This window comes from Sciurus carolinensis, chromosome 5, assembly GCF_902686445.1.
Source record: "Sciurus carolinensis chromosome 5, mSciCar1.2, whole genome shotgun sequence".
Lineage (NCBI taxonomy): Eukaryota > Metazoa > Chordata > Mammalia > Rodentia > Sciuridae > Sciurus > Sciurus carolinensis.
Window position 1 is genome coordinate 113,808,068 of NC_062217.1, and position 17,272 is coordinate 113,825,339.

Sequence of the window (17,272 nt, forward strand, 5' to 3'; positions counted from 1 at the left end):
TCAAATTTCCATATGAACTCTAGCATGTTGTGGAGCAAGGGAAGGAGTCTGAGGAACACAATCACTGACACAAATGTTAATTAATTGTGTAATCCTAAATTTTAAATGAAATAATATTTCAATTTTTTTGACAGATCATGGAGTCCATTCCTTTTATAAATGGTCTCTTATTTATTCCATTCTTGATAATTTGTCTCTCGAAAAAGCGCCATTGATGAAATAAATCAGATCATACTGTGAAAGCAGTTTGCCTCTGGATATTTCAATTTCCAAAAGGAAGTACCTGGGTCTCATGATGCATTTCAAGGAGCCATAATGATGGAACGATGTTAATCAGATATAAAAATATGGCTGGTGAAAACCTGTGAAATGGAAAAACAAGATAGTTCAGCTTCTACAAAGAAAAAGAGAGAGAGAGAGAGAGAGAGAGAGAGAGAGAGAGAGAGAAGAAAGAAAGGATAACAAATGCACACACCCTGATCACATCATGTCAACCTTTTTATCTTAAGTGTTTATTTCCATGGGGGGTAAAAAAAAGCATTATGTGATTTCTGCCATATGGATTACAGAGAAACACAGTAACTGTAAAAGGCACTAGCAGCTGTCATTCTCACTGAATTTCTAATCCAATTAATAGATGTTAATTTTAATATGGCTTAATGGGACACTGCCAATTAGTTTCAGGCACAACATGGGATATTTTGCATTTAATATGTTCTACAAAAAGCAAATATAGCAATCGTAAATCTCAGATTTTTTTCAACATTGCAATTTCAGGAAGATTGGCTACATTTTTCAACATTAACCTGGAATTCCGAGAGCTCAAATAATAACAACCTGCTAGTACACAAAAATCAGATGATAAGAATGAAGAATGAGAATAATTCTCTGGTTTCGTATATGTTAAAACTGTAAAATAAAAATATAAACAACAGCTGAAAGATTTGGGAATTTTTAAAAAGCTATCTAAATTATCTATTCATCATTCTCTGTCTCAAAATTCAGAGGGGACTCTAAACAGCAGGCTTTTGTTGTTAGACACACTCAGGTTCAAATGTCAGTTTTGCCATGGACATCTTAGTTTATTTCCTTATCCACAAAATGGGAACAGTCCCTACCTGCATCAGTCAATGTAGGTTGCTGTGCAAAATACTATAGACTGCATGACCAAAGCAACAGAAACTGAGTTTTCTCATAATTTGGAGTCAAAGAGCCTAAGATCAGGGCTCGAACATGGTGGGGCTCTGGTGCGGGCTCTCTTCCGGGCCAGCAGACAGGCCTTCTCTATGTCCACCAGTACCCTTTCCTCCGTGCTTGTGCTGGGAGAGCTCTCTCTCCTTTTGCTATTCCTTTAAGACCACTGATTTTATTGGATTAGGACTTCATGTTTATGACTTCATTTAACCTTAATTACCAAATTAATCTCCAAATCCTGTTAAATTTGGCCTTAAGACTTCAATAATGAATCTAGAGGGGACACTATGCAGCCCATTCAGTCACCTTGATCTCCCAGGGGGTATACTGCACCATCTGTGAGACTGCCTGGCAGAGGAGGGCACTCAATAACAGGTGGACTTTGTTAGTATTATTATGAAATAAGATAAAATTAATAAACATCCCAAATGTTTTACTCCTTCAAATTGCATTTTATTTTAGATTAGACTCTTGCTTGATAGAACATCTCAAAGTCAAAATTGAAAGTCAATACATTTTATTAAAATACCTGTAGGACACACTTGTATTTTCTGAGATGAAATGTTACCTACACTGTAGTATTATAATCCAGAGAAAGTAAATAATGATAAAAGAAAGGGGAAATTTTAGGATGAATTTTTAAAAGGGTTTTTAACCCTTTTGTTATATCTTCTGTCAACTTCTGAAGAATGGAAGGGAGAAAGGGCAACATGAAGAGAGGTCTTCTAAAAAATCAATATTTAATATAGATACTCCCCTACCTTTGATTCCCTGACAAAACCAATTTTGAACAAAAGGTTATGGGTCAAGATATTATTAAAATCTGACTTGGAAGATGGCTGAGCTTCAGGGAAATATCAAAAGCCCATGTTGAGCATGCTTTTTAAAAAAAAAAAAAAGAGAGCAATTAACTCTTTGACCTTACATATCAAAGGAAACACCAGGAGAGAGTATTTCCTGTGTGAAATGGAGGAAGAAGTGAATTCTGGTCAGAGGGACAGCTGAAATATGTAAATTTTTGTTTAGACAGGTCAAATGTTAGCTGGACTATTTGTTGACTCTTGTTAAGATTAATTTTGAGATTAATTTCCCTAAGAATACCACTGCAAAAATAATCTGGGGGAAACAATAGATGGAATATATAATAGCTCTCAAAGGAAGGTTAAAAATAAAAATAACAATGACCTTTAATATCTTCTAGCATAAGATTTATGTCTCTAATTGGAAAAAATGCGATTCCACTTCAACATATTTCTTCTAATTAGGAAATTGTTTACACAAACACACAAATACACACACACACACACACACACACCCCTCACCATTCAAGATTTTCTGTATTATCTAGTATAAAAAATCTAAACTCCACAATTCAATATTTAAGGCCTCTATCATCTGGTCTTATCTCCACTTCCTCTACTGCATCCTATCAAGCTGAGCAACTCATTAGACCCAATGTGCTGGGTATGTGAAACAGAAAAAAAAGGATAGGCTGAGTTGCAGTCCAGTGGTAGTCTGGGAAAGTTCTCCTTACTTTAATCTGTCCTTGTTAGATTTATTGGACATAAAGAAGAAAGGAGAAAGCGAGAAGAAATCATATCAAGTTCCCAGGAATTGATTAGATTCAATTCAATCCAAGGCTTCTTTAAAAAACCACTGGTCCCTGTTCAGAACCACATGCTCTGTGCTCTCTGTTTGGCTAACCTGAGAAGAGAGGATTAGAAATGGCTTTAGAGCAAATGTCTCCCCAAATAATAAACACTCTTTTTTTTGGAAGGCCTTCTGATGGACTTATCTGTCCATCAATATCCTATGTATTTTCAGGGCCTGGCAGCAATTAATATTAATCTTCACATGTTGTACTCTTATAATCATGCATACAGAAGACCCAGCTCGACTAATGTAAGTCTTTGAAGGCAGGTCCTGAGCCCTATGTGTCTTCATATACCTTCCCTCTCCCCACTTCATCTTCTCTGCCCCTGCATGGCATCACAGTATCTTATTAAATTTCCATGCATAGCAAGCAAATGTTTAAATGCCTGAATTTATGAATAAAGAACAGACCGAGCAAATGAAAAGAATGAAGGCTGCTAACATTTGTAAAGTTCTTTTTTTTTTTTTTTTTTTAATTTCAGGAGGTTCTGGTTTGTTCTTCAAGTTGTGACCCTTGAAGAATTATTGCACTTAGGTATGATCTGGTAGAAATTTCACAAACTTAAAGTAGACCCAAATATGACTCCTGCACCTATCTTTCATTTCTCCTTGGAAATTTATTGCCTTCTCTGAGACTCAATGTCCTATTTGTAAAATGGGGGTGGGGGTGGCTATGAGTTGTGCCATGAAATCAACATTGTAAGTGGTCAATAAATGTAGTTAGCTGCTGCCTACCCTAGTCTGAGCTCTGCAAGTTTACTCAGGGTTACATATTGGTACCTATGCTTAAAGAGGACTCAGAATACCAGTCTAGAAGACTGTTTCTTCAAATAATTTATAGTCAATTCCATTTTTAAACCATGATCCTCACAACTGTACCTCTCTAAGACTGTTTGTATAAAATGATGCTGTTTGCACTGCTGAGGACACAGCTAGGGCTAACATTCAATGTTAAGGCAACTACTGTGACACAGTCCTGGTCTTCCTGGTATTTGCCCATCACATACTTCAGGATGCTGCACATCCAGGGCCAGGCCTGTGTTTTGGGTTCTGTTGCTTGCCATTGTTTCTTACTGTGCTCCTGCAACAGTGTTCTTCTCTTCCTGAGAAAGAAGAAAGTTAAGTACCTTCCTAACTCAGGCTCCCACACAAGCATTTGTCCCGCTGGAAATTCTCCACCAGTTTTACCATTTCTCTCTTTACAAGTCATGACAGCTACATGAGACTCCTACAGGAAAATATTCCATGTCCCTCAAGTCAAACTTTGCTTTTCGTTCAATTATACTCCATGGATTTTCAAAATTGATAATTACATATATGGATGTGTATGTGTATTTGGTATCATTTCATTGTTGTGCCCCAGCAATTCTAAACAACACAAGCACAAGAACTGTGTCTGTCTGCTCATAATTGTACCTTTGCTCTTTCCAGAGTCTCTGACATTTTTGGGCTCTCCACAAATATTCAGTGACTCAATGAGGACCTAGTCAACTTGCCGCTTTTACAGTTTTGTTGCTCTATGCTACTTTTGACAATGAATATCTTCTTAAAATATCATCATAAATTGATTTTTATTTGGAGTTTTACTGAAGGAAACTAATTTAATATAGTTCTGCTACTAAGAAAGGTTTTTCTTTGTTCTTTTTAGATATGCATGACAGTAGACTATATGTTGAAATATTATATATACATGGAGTTTAACTTATTCTACTTAGGATCCCATTTTTGTGGTTATACATGATGTGGAGTTTCACTGGTCATGTATTCATATATAAGGAAAGGAAAGTCACATCTGATTCGTTCTACTATCTTTCCTGTTTCATCCCCTCTCCCTTCCTTCCTTTCCCTTTGTCTAATCCAATGAACTTCTATTCTTCCCCTCCCTACTTTCCCTTATTGTGTGTTAGCACCCACATATCAGGGAAAACATTTGGCCTTTGTTTTTTGGGACTGGCTTATTTCACTTAGCATGATAGTCTCCAGTTCCTTCCATTTACTGGCAAATGCCATAGTTTTATTCTTCTTTATGGCTAATATTCCATTGTGTATATATACCACATTTTCTTTATCCATTTATCTGTTGTAGAGCACCTAGGTTGGTTCCATAGCTTGGTCTGCTACTAAGAAAATTTTAAAATTTGGTTGTGATATATAAGCCATTGCTTATTTTTTTGAGGGCTTGCAATATTCTTGATCATGTATTATCAATGAAATTCACTTTGTGGATTCTGAAACTTAATAAATCAAGCCTGTTGTCACCATTTGCTGTGTAATTAGTCAAATTGCATCTTTCTTTGAAGTTACCAAATAATTTCACTTTGGTATTTGTCTTGATGGCATCAGAAATAATTAGATGCCAAGTACCTTGTTTGAAGACCAAAATCATAGATCTCGTTAACTCAGAAATAACTTTTATAAGATTTCTAGACACTTGTTTATAAAAATAAAATATCTTACACCAATCAAAACTGATAAATATATGATTAAATAAATAAGAAGCATCCCAGTGGAAAATTTTTACAAAACTGATAATACCATATTACCAGTGAACTACCTGCCCTGAGAAACTCAGATTTATCACATTCTCGACTACTACTATTCTGTCAGAATACTGGAGTTGCTCAGTATTAAACTTCAAAGCCAAATTATTTTGCTCAGCTGTTTATTCTAAATTAAAATTTTCCAAAAAATTTATTTCTTTTCATGGTATTTAAAATTTAAGAACGCTTAACCTACATATCAATTCTCTCCAATGTACACAAGCAGTAACAATACCTCAAAGGATCTTTTTCTTTGTTTTATATATTTATTTGTTTATCAAAAAATTCATTTATTTTGTTTTATTTGTTCATTAAGCACATAAGTGTTACATACTAAACACCACTATATGCTGAACACCGCTTTGAGCTCTTTAAGAACTATACTGACTGCCTTTTTCATTTCATCCAAAAATAAAATAGCAGCTATCATACATAGTTGTCATTCTAACAAATTATAATGCTTTTCAAAAGACAATTACGTTGTGACATTTAGCTATTTAGACCTGCAATGGATCTTATTACTTCAATTCACTATTAGTCTAGAATTAAGGTTCCACTTTTCTCTTTCTAAAAATGACAACTATTGTTATTTTCTTACTGAAAAAGTAACACACAACTTGTAGAAACATTTAACATTGTAAAAAATCATATAGAGGAAAAGATAACCATAATATCACCCACTATCCTGTTTAGTTTTTCCGTCTGGCTTTTAATTGTGTGTGTGTGTGTGTGTGTGTGTGTGTGTGTGTGTGTGTAAAGGATATATAAATAATGGATAGATATAGATATAGATATAGATATAGATATAGATATAGGTATAATGGACAATATTTAACTGAAGCAAAAATAATGTTCAGAAATGACTTCAATATGAATCCAGCTTTTATTTATAATTCATTTCTCAGTGTTTTCTACTCTACATACAGAGTGGAGTTGTAAGGATTCCAGATTCCAGTTTAAAAATCTCTTGTTAAACTATCTTACCTATCTTTGATAAAATTTCTGGAATTTCTAATAATGGGTTTGTTTCATGCAAATCAAGAAACTAAGTCAAAATGCCATTTTGTGATCTCCTAGCCCTTTCTAAAAATTCAAGAATTGTGTGCTCTCCTTATACATAGATGGGTTTCTCTAATTGATCTTAGCATCCATTATTTCCATTTAGGTTATTTAGCAAGAGCATCCCATTAGTGTGCAGGGAAACTATGGCCAATACAATAACCTCAATACTTCACCTATCTTCTCTGATTCTTCAAAATGAACTCAATGCTTTGCAGAACACACAGTCTCTGAATTCTCTGGAAAGTTACTTGCCTAACCCCAGCCACCATTCATTTATTTTCTTAAATAGCACCTCACTATCACCTTCCCTCCAGGAGCACTTGGTATATGAAGGACCCTTGCAAAGGAGGCCACCACTAAATGGAGATGGGCTCATGAGAATCCCCAAATAAATGGAGAACAATATAGACAGGATTCATTTTGATAGATGCCATGATCAGATGATAGGTATGTTTTCTCTGTGAACTTATAGGAGAATAGACAAAGAACACAAGAAATATGAAAAAATATCAGATTGGTTGGAAATACCCATAACAGTAGAATCATTCTTTGTACTGCCAAAGGGAAGAAACTTCTGAAGGTGAATATTAGGGTTCTTAATTTTAATTTTCATTTCTTGTTGCCAATTTTAAAAATAAAGTTATATTCCAAAATTATGGTATAAACGGAAAACAAAATTTCCATTCTACATACCTCGCTTAACCTAAAATTTTCTGGAAGTATGTCTAAAGAAAGCACAAGCTTTGTTGTAATTGAATAGCTCACATTTGAACTTCAGCAGTGGGTTGCACTAATAAGCTACTTATGAGACAAAATATAAATCAATTTTAGAATCTTTATTTTACTTTTCTCATAAGATATTTCTGTGGCAAAGAAAATCATGACATCTTCCTAAATGAATTGGTCCCAACTGTAACCCTCGGTACCACCATCAAGCTTCCTTCAGCCTGAAAGCCTATCTTCTCTGCAGTCCTGCATCCCACCAGCTACTTCAAAGACCAGTACAGCAATGACATTCCTCAGATAAGATTCTTAATGATTCTTGACTCTGCAGCGATTCTGCACTCTTGGATTAATTTGTGGAAAATTATTTGGTTCTCAGAATGTTGTTTTGTAACGTTTTTATATAGCTGCATTTATTTTATATTCCTTCCAGAACACTATCACAATATCTAGTGTAATAAATGCTTGTACATGAACTTCAGTTGTCATTGACTACAGGAATTTTAATGCTCTCTCAGAATATAAAATGCATCATAAATGTTATTTAGGTAATGCTTTCATTCTATATAAAGATAATAGTATTTATTTCTGTTCTGTAGAAGAGGTTGTTTCTTCACTTCGGAATCCAAAATAAGGACACTCTAGTATCCCCCACCCCTACTTTTTTTTTTTTTAACTTTATAAGGACATCTACTTATGTAAGAATGTCTCTGAGCCATGTGCTTTGTACAAACTTTTCTACATTATGTTGCAAGCAGAATCATCCAAGTCCTCCATTATCAGGTCTCCTGGAATTTACCTACCCAATTTTGGGGAAGAAAAAAAATAAAGAAGAAAAAACACTAAAACTTTGATCCTTTACTAGGAAGATATTTATCCTGAAAACAACGTAGTCATATTGTCTTCAAGCAAAACCCAATTTGGTTATTGAAATCAAAGCATAAAAAATAGGATGACAGATTAAAGACCCAGTACAGGATGCCCAAAGTGTCCATGTTGGGAGGAGGAATCCTTCTCCAAGCTTCTCAGCATTGGCTTCCTCATCTGAAGTGGGAGTAATAATGACACCACCATAGCTACTGTGAGGATCAAAGGAGATGATGCTTGTGAAGCAAATGCCTGGCTTAATAAATGTGAGTGCACACCAGATGTTGGAATTGGTTTTGCAATTTATTATTTTTAGTTGTGACCTTCATAAGTGATTTAGCCTTGTTGTGCATCAGTGTCCTTATCCTAGAACAGTGATAAAGGTGAGAAATAATTCATAGGGCCACTATAGGATTACATGAGATAATAGATATAAAGCAGACTTGATAATTGGTAACTGTTAACTCCTCCATTATCATTATCACCATTACCATCACCTTACTGTCCATCCTCATCACCATTACAAGCAATTATAAGTCAGAGAATGGCACAGATGATTTATTGGGAAGCTATTCCGAGTGAACTAAAACATTGCATGCGACAGAGGCTCAATTTGGGAAAAAAGAAAGCAAAGGAATACTACAGAGCACAACCAGGGCTGGCAGCAAACTAATGTTAAAGGATTTCCTTTTTTTTCCCTTAAAATCTACTTTTTTTTTTTTTTTTGGTACCTTTTGAACCCAGGATCACTTAACCACTAAGCCACATCCCAAGTACTTTTAAAATTTTATTTAGAGACAGGGTGTCACTAAGTTGCTTAAGGCATCTATAAATTGCTGAGGCTGACTTTGAACTCACGATCCTCTTGCCTCAGCCTCCCGATTGGCTGGGATTACAGGTGTGCTCCACCACACCCAAAGACTACTAATCTTTTTTATAGTAAGTGTATAACATTAAGTACTGTGTACAGTATCTACCTGTTTGAGATAAGACACAGACTGAAGATAAAATATAACTCCTCTCCTTAAACAACTACAGGAAGTAGGTTTTATACTCAGAGAAAAATAACAAAATAAATGTCTACCCTGGCATTTATATTAACAACCCTTGTGTCATTTATATTATTTCAAAGTGACTTTCAAATAAAAGTGCATTTGAAGGTACATACACTAAAATTTTTATTTTTTCTTGAAGAAAAGAAACATTAATTTATTTGTTTCTTTTAATAAAATGATTGATCTACCTGAAGCTTCATTTTGCTGATACCAGTACTTTATAGGAATTTCCAGAGTCGTGTGAGACATGCACACAGGGAGAATAAACCTTCATGTAAATGTGAATTTTCCTCTGCTGGGAATAAAGTTAAACAATTCACATTTGACCTGATACTGTATGCATAATAATGTTACTGCCATGAGAAGAAGAAATGCATAAAATTTAAAACTAGGGATATATTTATAGTGGTTTATTTGAGCTGCCCACACTAATTTATACTTTGTTTTTTTTTTCCTCAATCAAGAACAAAAAGCTATAAAATATTAGTAACTTTAATTTTTAGTTCTAAAGTTCTTGTTTTACTCATTAAGCTTTTGGTTCTATGAATAGTTCAACAGAATTGACACAAGTACATTAAAATAGGTTAGAAATAATAATCTAGAGCTTAAACATATTAAGTTAATATTAAATTAATATTATTATGTTAGAATTACTGTTTTATAATACAACTATATTGCTATTGGGCTATATTTAAAATTTTATAAAGATATTTCACATCTGGGATACTAAGACAAAACAGGTTAGATATACTCATAGAGAAAGTATGGGAAGCAATCAATGTTTCCATTTCTTGGAAAGTCCATTCTGAATGCAGCATAACTATTACACTGGTCTCAAGTCCATTGTAAAATACGAGGAAAAAAACCCAATGACTTCTTGAGAGTAAATCACAGGAACAATCTAAGGGGAGTCTCTTTTTTCCTCAAATATAACTTGAATTACTTAACAAAGTCATTTACTGTAACATTCAATGTGTGCTTCCAAAAAGAATGCAAACTTAAATCATCTTTATGCATTGAGCTCCAGGCTCAGGATACAAAGTACATATACCTATAAACATACCAGAAGAAAATATGAAAATCCAGATACACATTACAAACAGGGAAGAAAAATCTAACGCACGGCAGGAAATGCTCCTGAAATAACTAAAAAGCTCAGGAGAGATTTTGAGAAATCTGGACAGCAAGTATGAACAGGGTGAAACATAAATTATCTTCTGGGATAATTTCCAGTTCCAGGTTGGTCTTATGGAAGTCACAGGGACTCTTTCCAGATTCTCCTATCTTGTCCTCTCTGGGCTCCAAAAATTTCAGTGGGGGTAGGAATGTGCTTATTTTCCAACTTTCTTGCATTTCAATGAACATTTTCTGGTGGAGGAAAGTATGTATTATCACATTCTATAGAATCACATCATACAAAATTCTCCTCCACTGCTCAGAATTGTTAAATAAGATGTAACTATCAAGTGTAGGTTTTTTTTGTTTTGTTTTGTTTTGTTTTTGCAGTGCTAGGGATTTGAACCCATGACCTTGTGCTTACAAGCCAAGTACTCTACCAACTGAGCTATACACCCAACCCTTAAGTCTATGTTTTGAACTTCACTGTTGAACTTTTCAGAACTAATTGAATAATCAAAACAGATTTCTCCAGTTTTTTATAAAATTGCTTTGAACTTGAGATCAATGTAGGGTACACTGCCTTCTGATTCCTAATGCGTCTTTCTTATTTTCAGTTGTGAGCCATGCAGACCATTTTTAACACACCGTGTTTAAAATGAGATATGGTAATTTTTTAAAGATTAGTAAGTCCCAGTTCTGGGAAAAAAATAATTAGTAAGAATCTTTCATGTGGAGTCAGGGGACACAGGAAGGAAAAAAGACAGGGAAGAGCAGAAAAGAAAGTCAATACTTATTGGTCATGTGGAGGCATGTTAGAAAAATTCAAGACACATGAAGATCATCTCCTGCTCTCTGGCTTTTCTCTTCTCCCTGGAGCACTCTTCACATCCCTGACTCCCTCTGATTTCTAAGGCTTTAACTCCAAGACCATCTCCCCAGCCAGAGTCACAACCCCCAGTACAGCCTTTCCCTGTATACTTCTCCACTCTGTACTCCATACCACTTGGACAGTCATCACCGTTCTAAGTACTCATTTGTTCACTTGCTTACTTTTACCTATTATATCATTTATTCATTAATTACTTACTTCCTGGGTTATTTTTCTGAGCCCCCTTTTTAAAATGTCAGATTTTGGGGGACAGGAATGTACCTCTTTTACTTATTTCTATATGCCACAAAATGAATAATACTCAACATATACAATAGGGTTTTCATACACTGTAACTGAATGAAAAATGATAAGCCTCCAAAATTCCAGAGATGTCTGCTCAAGCTTCCTGCACTCACCTACTCAGGCTGTCCAGGCCCACCCCTTTCCACTCGACCTGTGCACTCCAGATCAGAGCTCACTGACTTTTTCCTGCTGTAGCCCAAAGGCTGCAAATTCCCTCTGCTCCACCCAGCACTTTGCATCATACCCTTTCTCCTTCAAACTGTTAGCAGGCAATGGATAAGACAGTGTGATCGCAATCTTCCCTACTCCCTCCCTGACGATTGCCAACTATGTGCCTCGATTTCTTCATCTAAAAATGGGAAGAAACAGAAACAGAAAATAATTACACCTATTGCCAAGATCAAATGAGATCATCTGTGTGAGACACTTGGAAAAGCCTGGAACACAGGAAATGTTAAGTAGTCATAATTATTCTTATTCCCATACCTTAGTCAAAATGCCACCTTTTATATCAAAGTTTCAGATGTGTTTTTTTTTTTTCTTTTTCTTTTGTTTTGTGTCCAGCGTAGCATCATGTTTACTTATTAAGCAATTCAAAAATTGACCAATCGAACTTAGTAAAAGAAAAGATAAGGAGAGTTAACAAAAACAAAAACAAAACAAAACAAAATGACCCAATAGGTGAGATATTACCTATTAATTCAAATTATATTTCCCTTGCATTTAAAATATTCTGGTGAAAAATGCTCGGTGCTTAAAATTCTGTACTTTTGCCAGTGAATTCGACTTAGATTTCTACTTATTCTCAAATACAGCTTGCTTTCAAGTGAACAGGCTTCAAACTTGTCACAATCTTGGTAATTTTTCTATCCCCCAGGGAATATTTTATCACTATTGGCTGGAAGGCAATTGAAATATTATTTTGTATTTGACTTTACCTAAATGGTAATTCACAGATCCATTGGATTGTTGCCTAGACAACTAAAATAAAATCGAGAAAAAAAAAGTTTAAGCTAAGTGATACTAATTTCCATCTTAAAGATACGTAAGTGAATATGTAGGTGAAATAAAAAGTAAGTGAAAAAAGTGCAAACTCTTACTAGCATACATTTATTGAATTTAACAAGGGTTGTGCTTTTGGCTCACTCTCTAGATCCTATAGGATTCCAGCAAATTAAACTTCTCCAACTGGCAAGTTAATAGTGTTGATGTAATGCTGCTTGTCCCCAGACAGCTGAACTCAGCAACTCCAGTTCCATTTTTCCTTTCCAAAGGATAGCTAAAGAAACATTCCTGGGACACATGTAACATGTTTGCTGTTTTAAGAAAGAAATTTAGTTCACATTTTCCTGTATAGCTCTGTATCCTATGCCATGATTTCTATAGATTTGATTTGTTTGGGTCCAGGTGTAAATTGCAGTAAAAAGAACAATATTCAGAGTAGTCCTAAAGTTCACAGATGGGACGTTCAAGGATAAGAGATCTTTTTTGCCTTGTATGTATACATACATACAAGTCCTATGTATATTATAGTCCTATGTATATTATGGTCCTATATGTATTACCATTCAGGTGTTATTCTGTTCATTTTTCAATATAGGAGAGCAGTCATTCCTGCTGCTCCTCCTCTCTCCTCCCCTTCCCCAACCTATCTCTTCTCTCACTCCTCACCCTGCTCCCTCTCCCCCTGTCCTTCTCCTCTTTCCTCTTCTGACTTATAGAAATAGCATTTCCAATTAATACACAGGGCAATTCTCTTCCAAGCCCATTTTTTATAAAAATGAACATAAGATACTTAACTGTAACTTTAGCCTCCTAACAATATATCATGTACAACCCTCAAAGCCAATGGTTAAAAATCTAGCTAATTATTTATAATGCCAGCAAAATATTCTATAGTATGAAAATCTAATTTTCCAGTTATTCCCTTGATGAATAATCAGCTTGTTTTCAGGTTTATTTTCCACCAACATGGTAGAAGTTAATCATTTTTGTTCATGATTTTACATATGGGTACTTTTGAGTCTACAAGTTAGATTCCAAAATATAAGGCTTGTGGATCAAAGATCTATTTATTTATCTATATTTATATAGCTCTACAGTTAGATCTCTCTCTCTCTCTCTCTCTCTCTCTCTCTCTATATATATATATATATATATATATATATATATATAAACATTTTCCTATTTAAAGGTAGTATAGATACTACTATGATATCTCTATTTGATTCTATCAGCTAAGTTTTCTGTTTTTGGTGGGAAATGGTTCTTAATACTCAAAAGCAACAACAAAAATTTATGCCTTGTCTTACATAGAAAACTTGAATCTAGAAATGAAATATGACCCAAATCCAACCCTTTTTCATTGTTGTCATGTTATTTCAAGATTAATTTTATATTTTTTGCAGTTATTCTTTTCATTATTTCTTTTTCAAATTTATGACAAGACATTGTGTGAGGTCTAGGTACTGAACAAATGACCACATCTGCAGACTCAGTTGTATTTGACAATAGCAAAGCATTACCAGTATGTCTGATAGAACAAAGCATCATTAATCACATTTCTATTTAGATTACTTACAAAGATCCACTTGTTCCTGAAATTTTGTAATAAGCCAAATCATTAAATTTCTTTGCTTATTTTCAAGTATTAGTAGAACTATTGAGTCACGAGATTTTTCTTGAATTAATGTTAGAATGTACAGTATACATTATGAATCTGTTTTTATGAAATAAGTTTTTTTCTACTTTTTTGCTGTGAATAATAGTGACTACCTCTTGATTTGTACAGTCATAAAATATGAGTAGTTTATACAAGAATATTTTAAATAAGAAGAAAACCAAGGAAAAATCCTAGGATTTAGAGAAGACTATTTCTTTTTATTTACTATCAGTATGTATTATTTCATATAAATCTTCAACAAACCTATGAAATTAGCATTCAAAAACTGAGATTCAGAGACACTAAGCAACTTGTTCTAGGTCTCACAGCAAATAAGTTGAAAAGTCCATACTTTAGTCAGTCATCTGTCTGGTATTGAGGTCCACACTCTAAACACTAGCATATCCTCTGCTCCCTATAAACCTGACACATTGATCATCTTGCCCTTTCGCACCATTGTTTTTCCTTTCTTGGTTGTAAGTTACACGTCAGTCTGAATCAGCAGTCAGTAATGATACAGACATGAAGCTAAAGTTCCTTTGACTATAGCACTTCTACATAACTGGAATGGATCTGGTCCACTCTTGGAAAGGAAGGGGCTATTCCTGGTCCTGCTGAGCTGGCTCCTCTTCTGAGGTTGACATTTCTTCCAGAAGCTTGAGGTTGGTGGCAGAACATGAAACATTTTTCAGTCTGAGTCTTCATCCTTCTGTTATGGGAAATATTTCTACCCTAGAGTATTAAAGCTATTCACCAAAAACTAAATCAATGTTACATGACCTTCTGGGTGTACACTTTTCTTCCCTTTAGTTTCTTTAATGCTGAGATTTTTCAGGGAAGCTAATGCCATGTTTCTTTGAGATTTCCAAAAGATACACTGGAAAGTACCTCAAATGTCTCATGCTTAATAAGTACTCTTGAGGAGGAGGGAGGTAGTAACATTCCAAATCTAGTTATATTAGACTGTTCTTGAATAATTTGAGCATTGATAATTTTAGAAATTTTTCAGCAGTGGAAAATTGAAGCAAGATTCACATCATCTTCAGAAGTAACACATGTTCTTCCATGGCCTGTGATGAAATGCACAGCCTTTTGTAGTTTCATATGCAAAACTGTGGAGTGTCTTTTTTTTTTTTCTTTTTCTTTTCCTTCCTGAATATGATGGCTAACTATAACACCAAATTGTATGGCATTCTTTAATTACCTGATACTATTTTCTCAGTTCTCATAGCATTAGGTTTTGTTGTTGTTGTTGTTGTTTTAAATATTGATCCTGCCTCACAGTCTTAAAAAATTAATACAGGAAGAGAACTAACTTGAAGTTTGTGATAAAAATGTACTGGGAGTGTAGGGAATGGGCAGGGATGGAGGCAGTAGGGGAGGCTCTTTGTAAATGGTAAGAGAATCTTTTTCTCAATTCTCCTACTGCAATGCAAGACTTTGGGGAGGGAATTAAGCACCACACCCAGACTGTAGCTCTTGAACGTTGAGGTTATGGCTGAAACACTACCTGCTGGTCCCTTTCCCAGCATCACACATATCGTATCTGGAAAGATGGGCTGGCAGTTAGCCAAGCTCGGAAACCACCAACCCCAGATAACTGCAGCTGGTTCCTTGCCAGAGAGCCCAGGACGCTTGGGGTTGGAAGGATGGAAAGCCGCTGAAGTCACAGACGCACGCACCGGGGACTGAGAAAATTGGGAAGCAGTTGAAACCAAAGATGTGCAGTGAAGAGCTTCTCTCCCTGGGAGGGTGCCTGGCCCGCACGGCTCTTGCAAAGACCCAGGTTGCCCAGTGAAAAGAATTCCCACACCTGCACGCGCTCAGAATGTCAGCGCTCACCCACACACCCCAAATTCAGAAACCAAGGCACATGGCAATCTCCTTTCCCCTGAGTACCCCTATCTGGATGGCACTCTGTTCTAAGCAGACAAGTCCTTCTCTTCTTTTTTTCTCATCTTGCAAGTTTCCAAATCTGGCACTGGGTGACCCATGACTACGCTCATGGGTTCCAGTGTTACCCTGGAATCCACCGGTACCCCTAGCATGCCCAACAGACGCACAATCATCTCGTGCCCCTTCCAAGTTCCCAGAGAGGACAAAGGGGAAGCGGGGTCCCAGTTTGACTAAAGAAACAGAGACTGCGGGGACATGCCACTAGGGCTGCCTGCAAGTGCCTCGGGGAACAATACCCAGGGCCCGCGTGCGCCCTCCCTTTCCCGGGGCACTCTCACCATTTGTATCCTCTGCCACGCTTGAACTTGAGGGTAAGCACAGTCTCCAGGAAGAGCAAGAGGTTGAGCAGCGCGAGCAGCCAGTACCGCGGCTCTCTCTTCACCTCGGTCACTCGCCAAACCCCGACCAGCGAGTGCAGCACAAACAGCAGACGGGTGGCAAGGGCGTTGAGGAGGACCAGTCCCTCCATGCCTGCTCGTGCGCTCAGCCCGAGGCCCCTCGACTGAGCCCTGAGGACCCTGCCAGGAGCACCCAGAGCCCGCTCGAGGGTATGGACCTGACAGCAATGAGACCTGATGCTGCTGTCTTCCCTCCTCACCCTCCGGCGACCGATGCCGGTAGGACAGAGGAGCGTGGCTCGCCCCTCCCCCAAACTTCCTGAGAACTCTTCAAAGAGGGGAGAATCCAAACCCAGCTTTTTCAGACTGCTGGTTTTTCGGAGTGTGGGGCTGCGCCGCCCAGGCTCCTGGGCGTTATTTTCCAGCTCCGCTCATCCCCCTCCCAATCCCCGGGCTCTATCTCCACCCCCAGGCCTCCGTGGGGTCCTCGAGAATTTCCCCACTCCAAGGAGCTGTAAAGAGCAGGGAAGGTCAAGGTGCTGCACAGCGAGATAGGCAGCGGGAGGGGGGTGGCGGGAGGAGAGAGGGGGCGCTCCTCTGGCACCTCCTCCTTACTTTTCCACCAAAATACTCTTTAATTTACTCCCACGTTTCACAGGAACATGCTCTCAGGGTGATTCGAAGCTAAGACTCAGGAGAACCAAAGAATCTGCTGTCCAAGCAATTTTAGAAACGCAATGCCTGCCCACTTTAAAAAATTAAAACTTTCCAGGACCAGACAAAGTCAGCAGCTCTGGACTTTCCTGGAGCTTCTTACATTTCCTTCAGCGCAAGGGTGACCCTGGTCACTTACTCTTCCAATGCTATTATTAAAACAGAGCTAATTTTTATTATGCCATCCCCCACCTTATCGCAATCCTACCACTATT

The 17,272-nt window shown here is 36.8% G+C and overlaps 1 protein-coding gene across 1 annotated transcript in view; it reads right to left on the reverse strand.

Moving 5' to 3' along the window:
* Tmem26 (transmembrane protein 26) overlaps positions 1-16,705 on the reverse strand; it is a 44,662-nt gene extending 27,957 nt beyond the window's left edge. The window contains exons 1-2 of the mRNA XM_047553203.1: positions 16,284-16,705; positions 284-362 (exon numbers count right to left, since the gene is read on the reverse strand). Of these exons, the coding sequence (XP_047409159.1) occupies positions 284-362; positions 16,284-16,474 (270 nt within the window). The 5' untranslated portion in view covers positions 16,475-16,705. The remainder of the gene's footprint in view (positions 1-283; positions 363-16,283) is intronic.
* Positions 16,706-17,272: the final 567 nt, after the last annotated feature.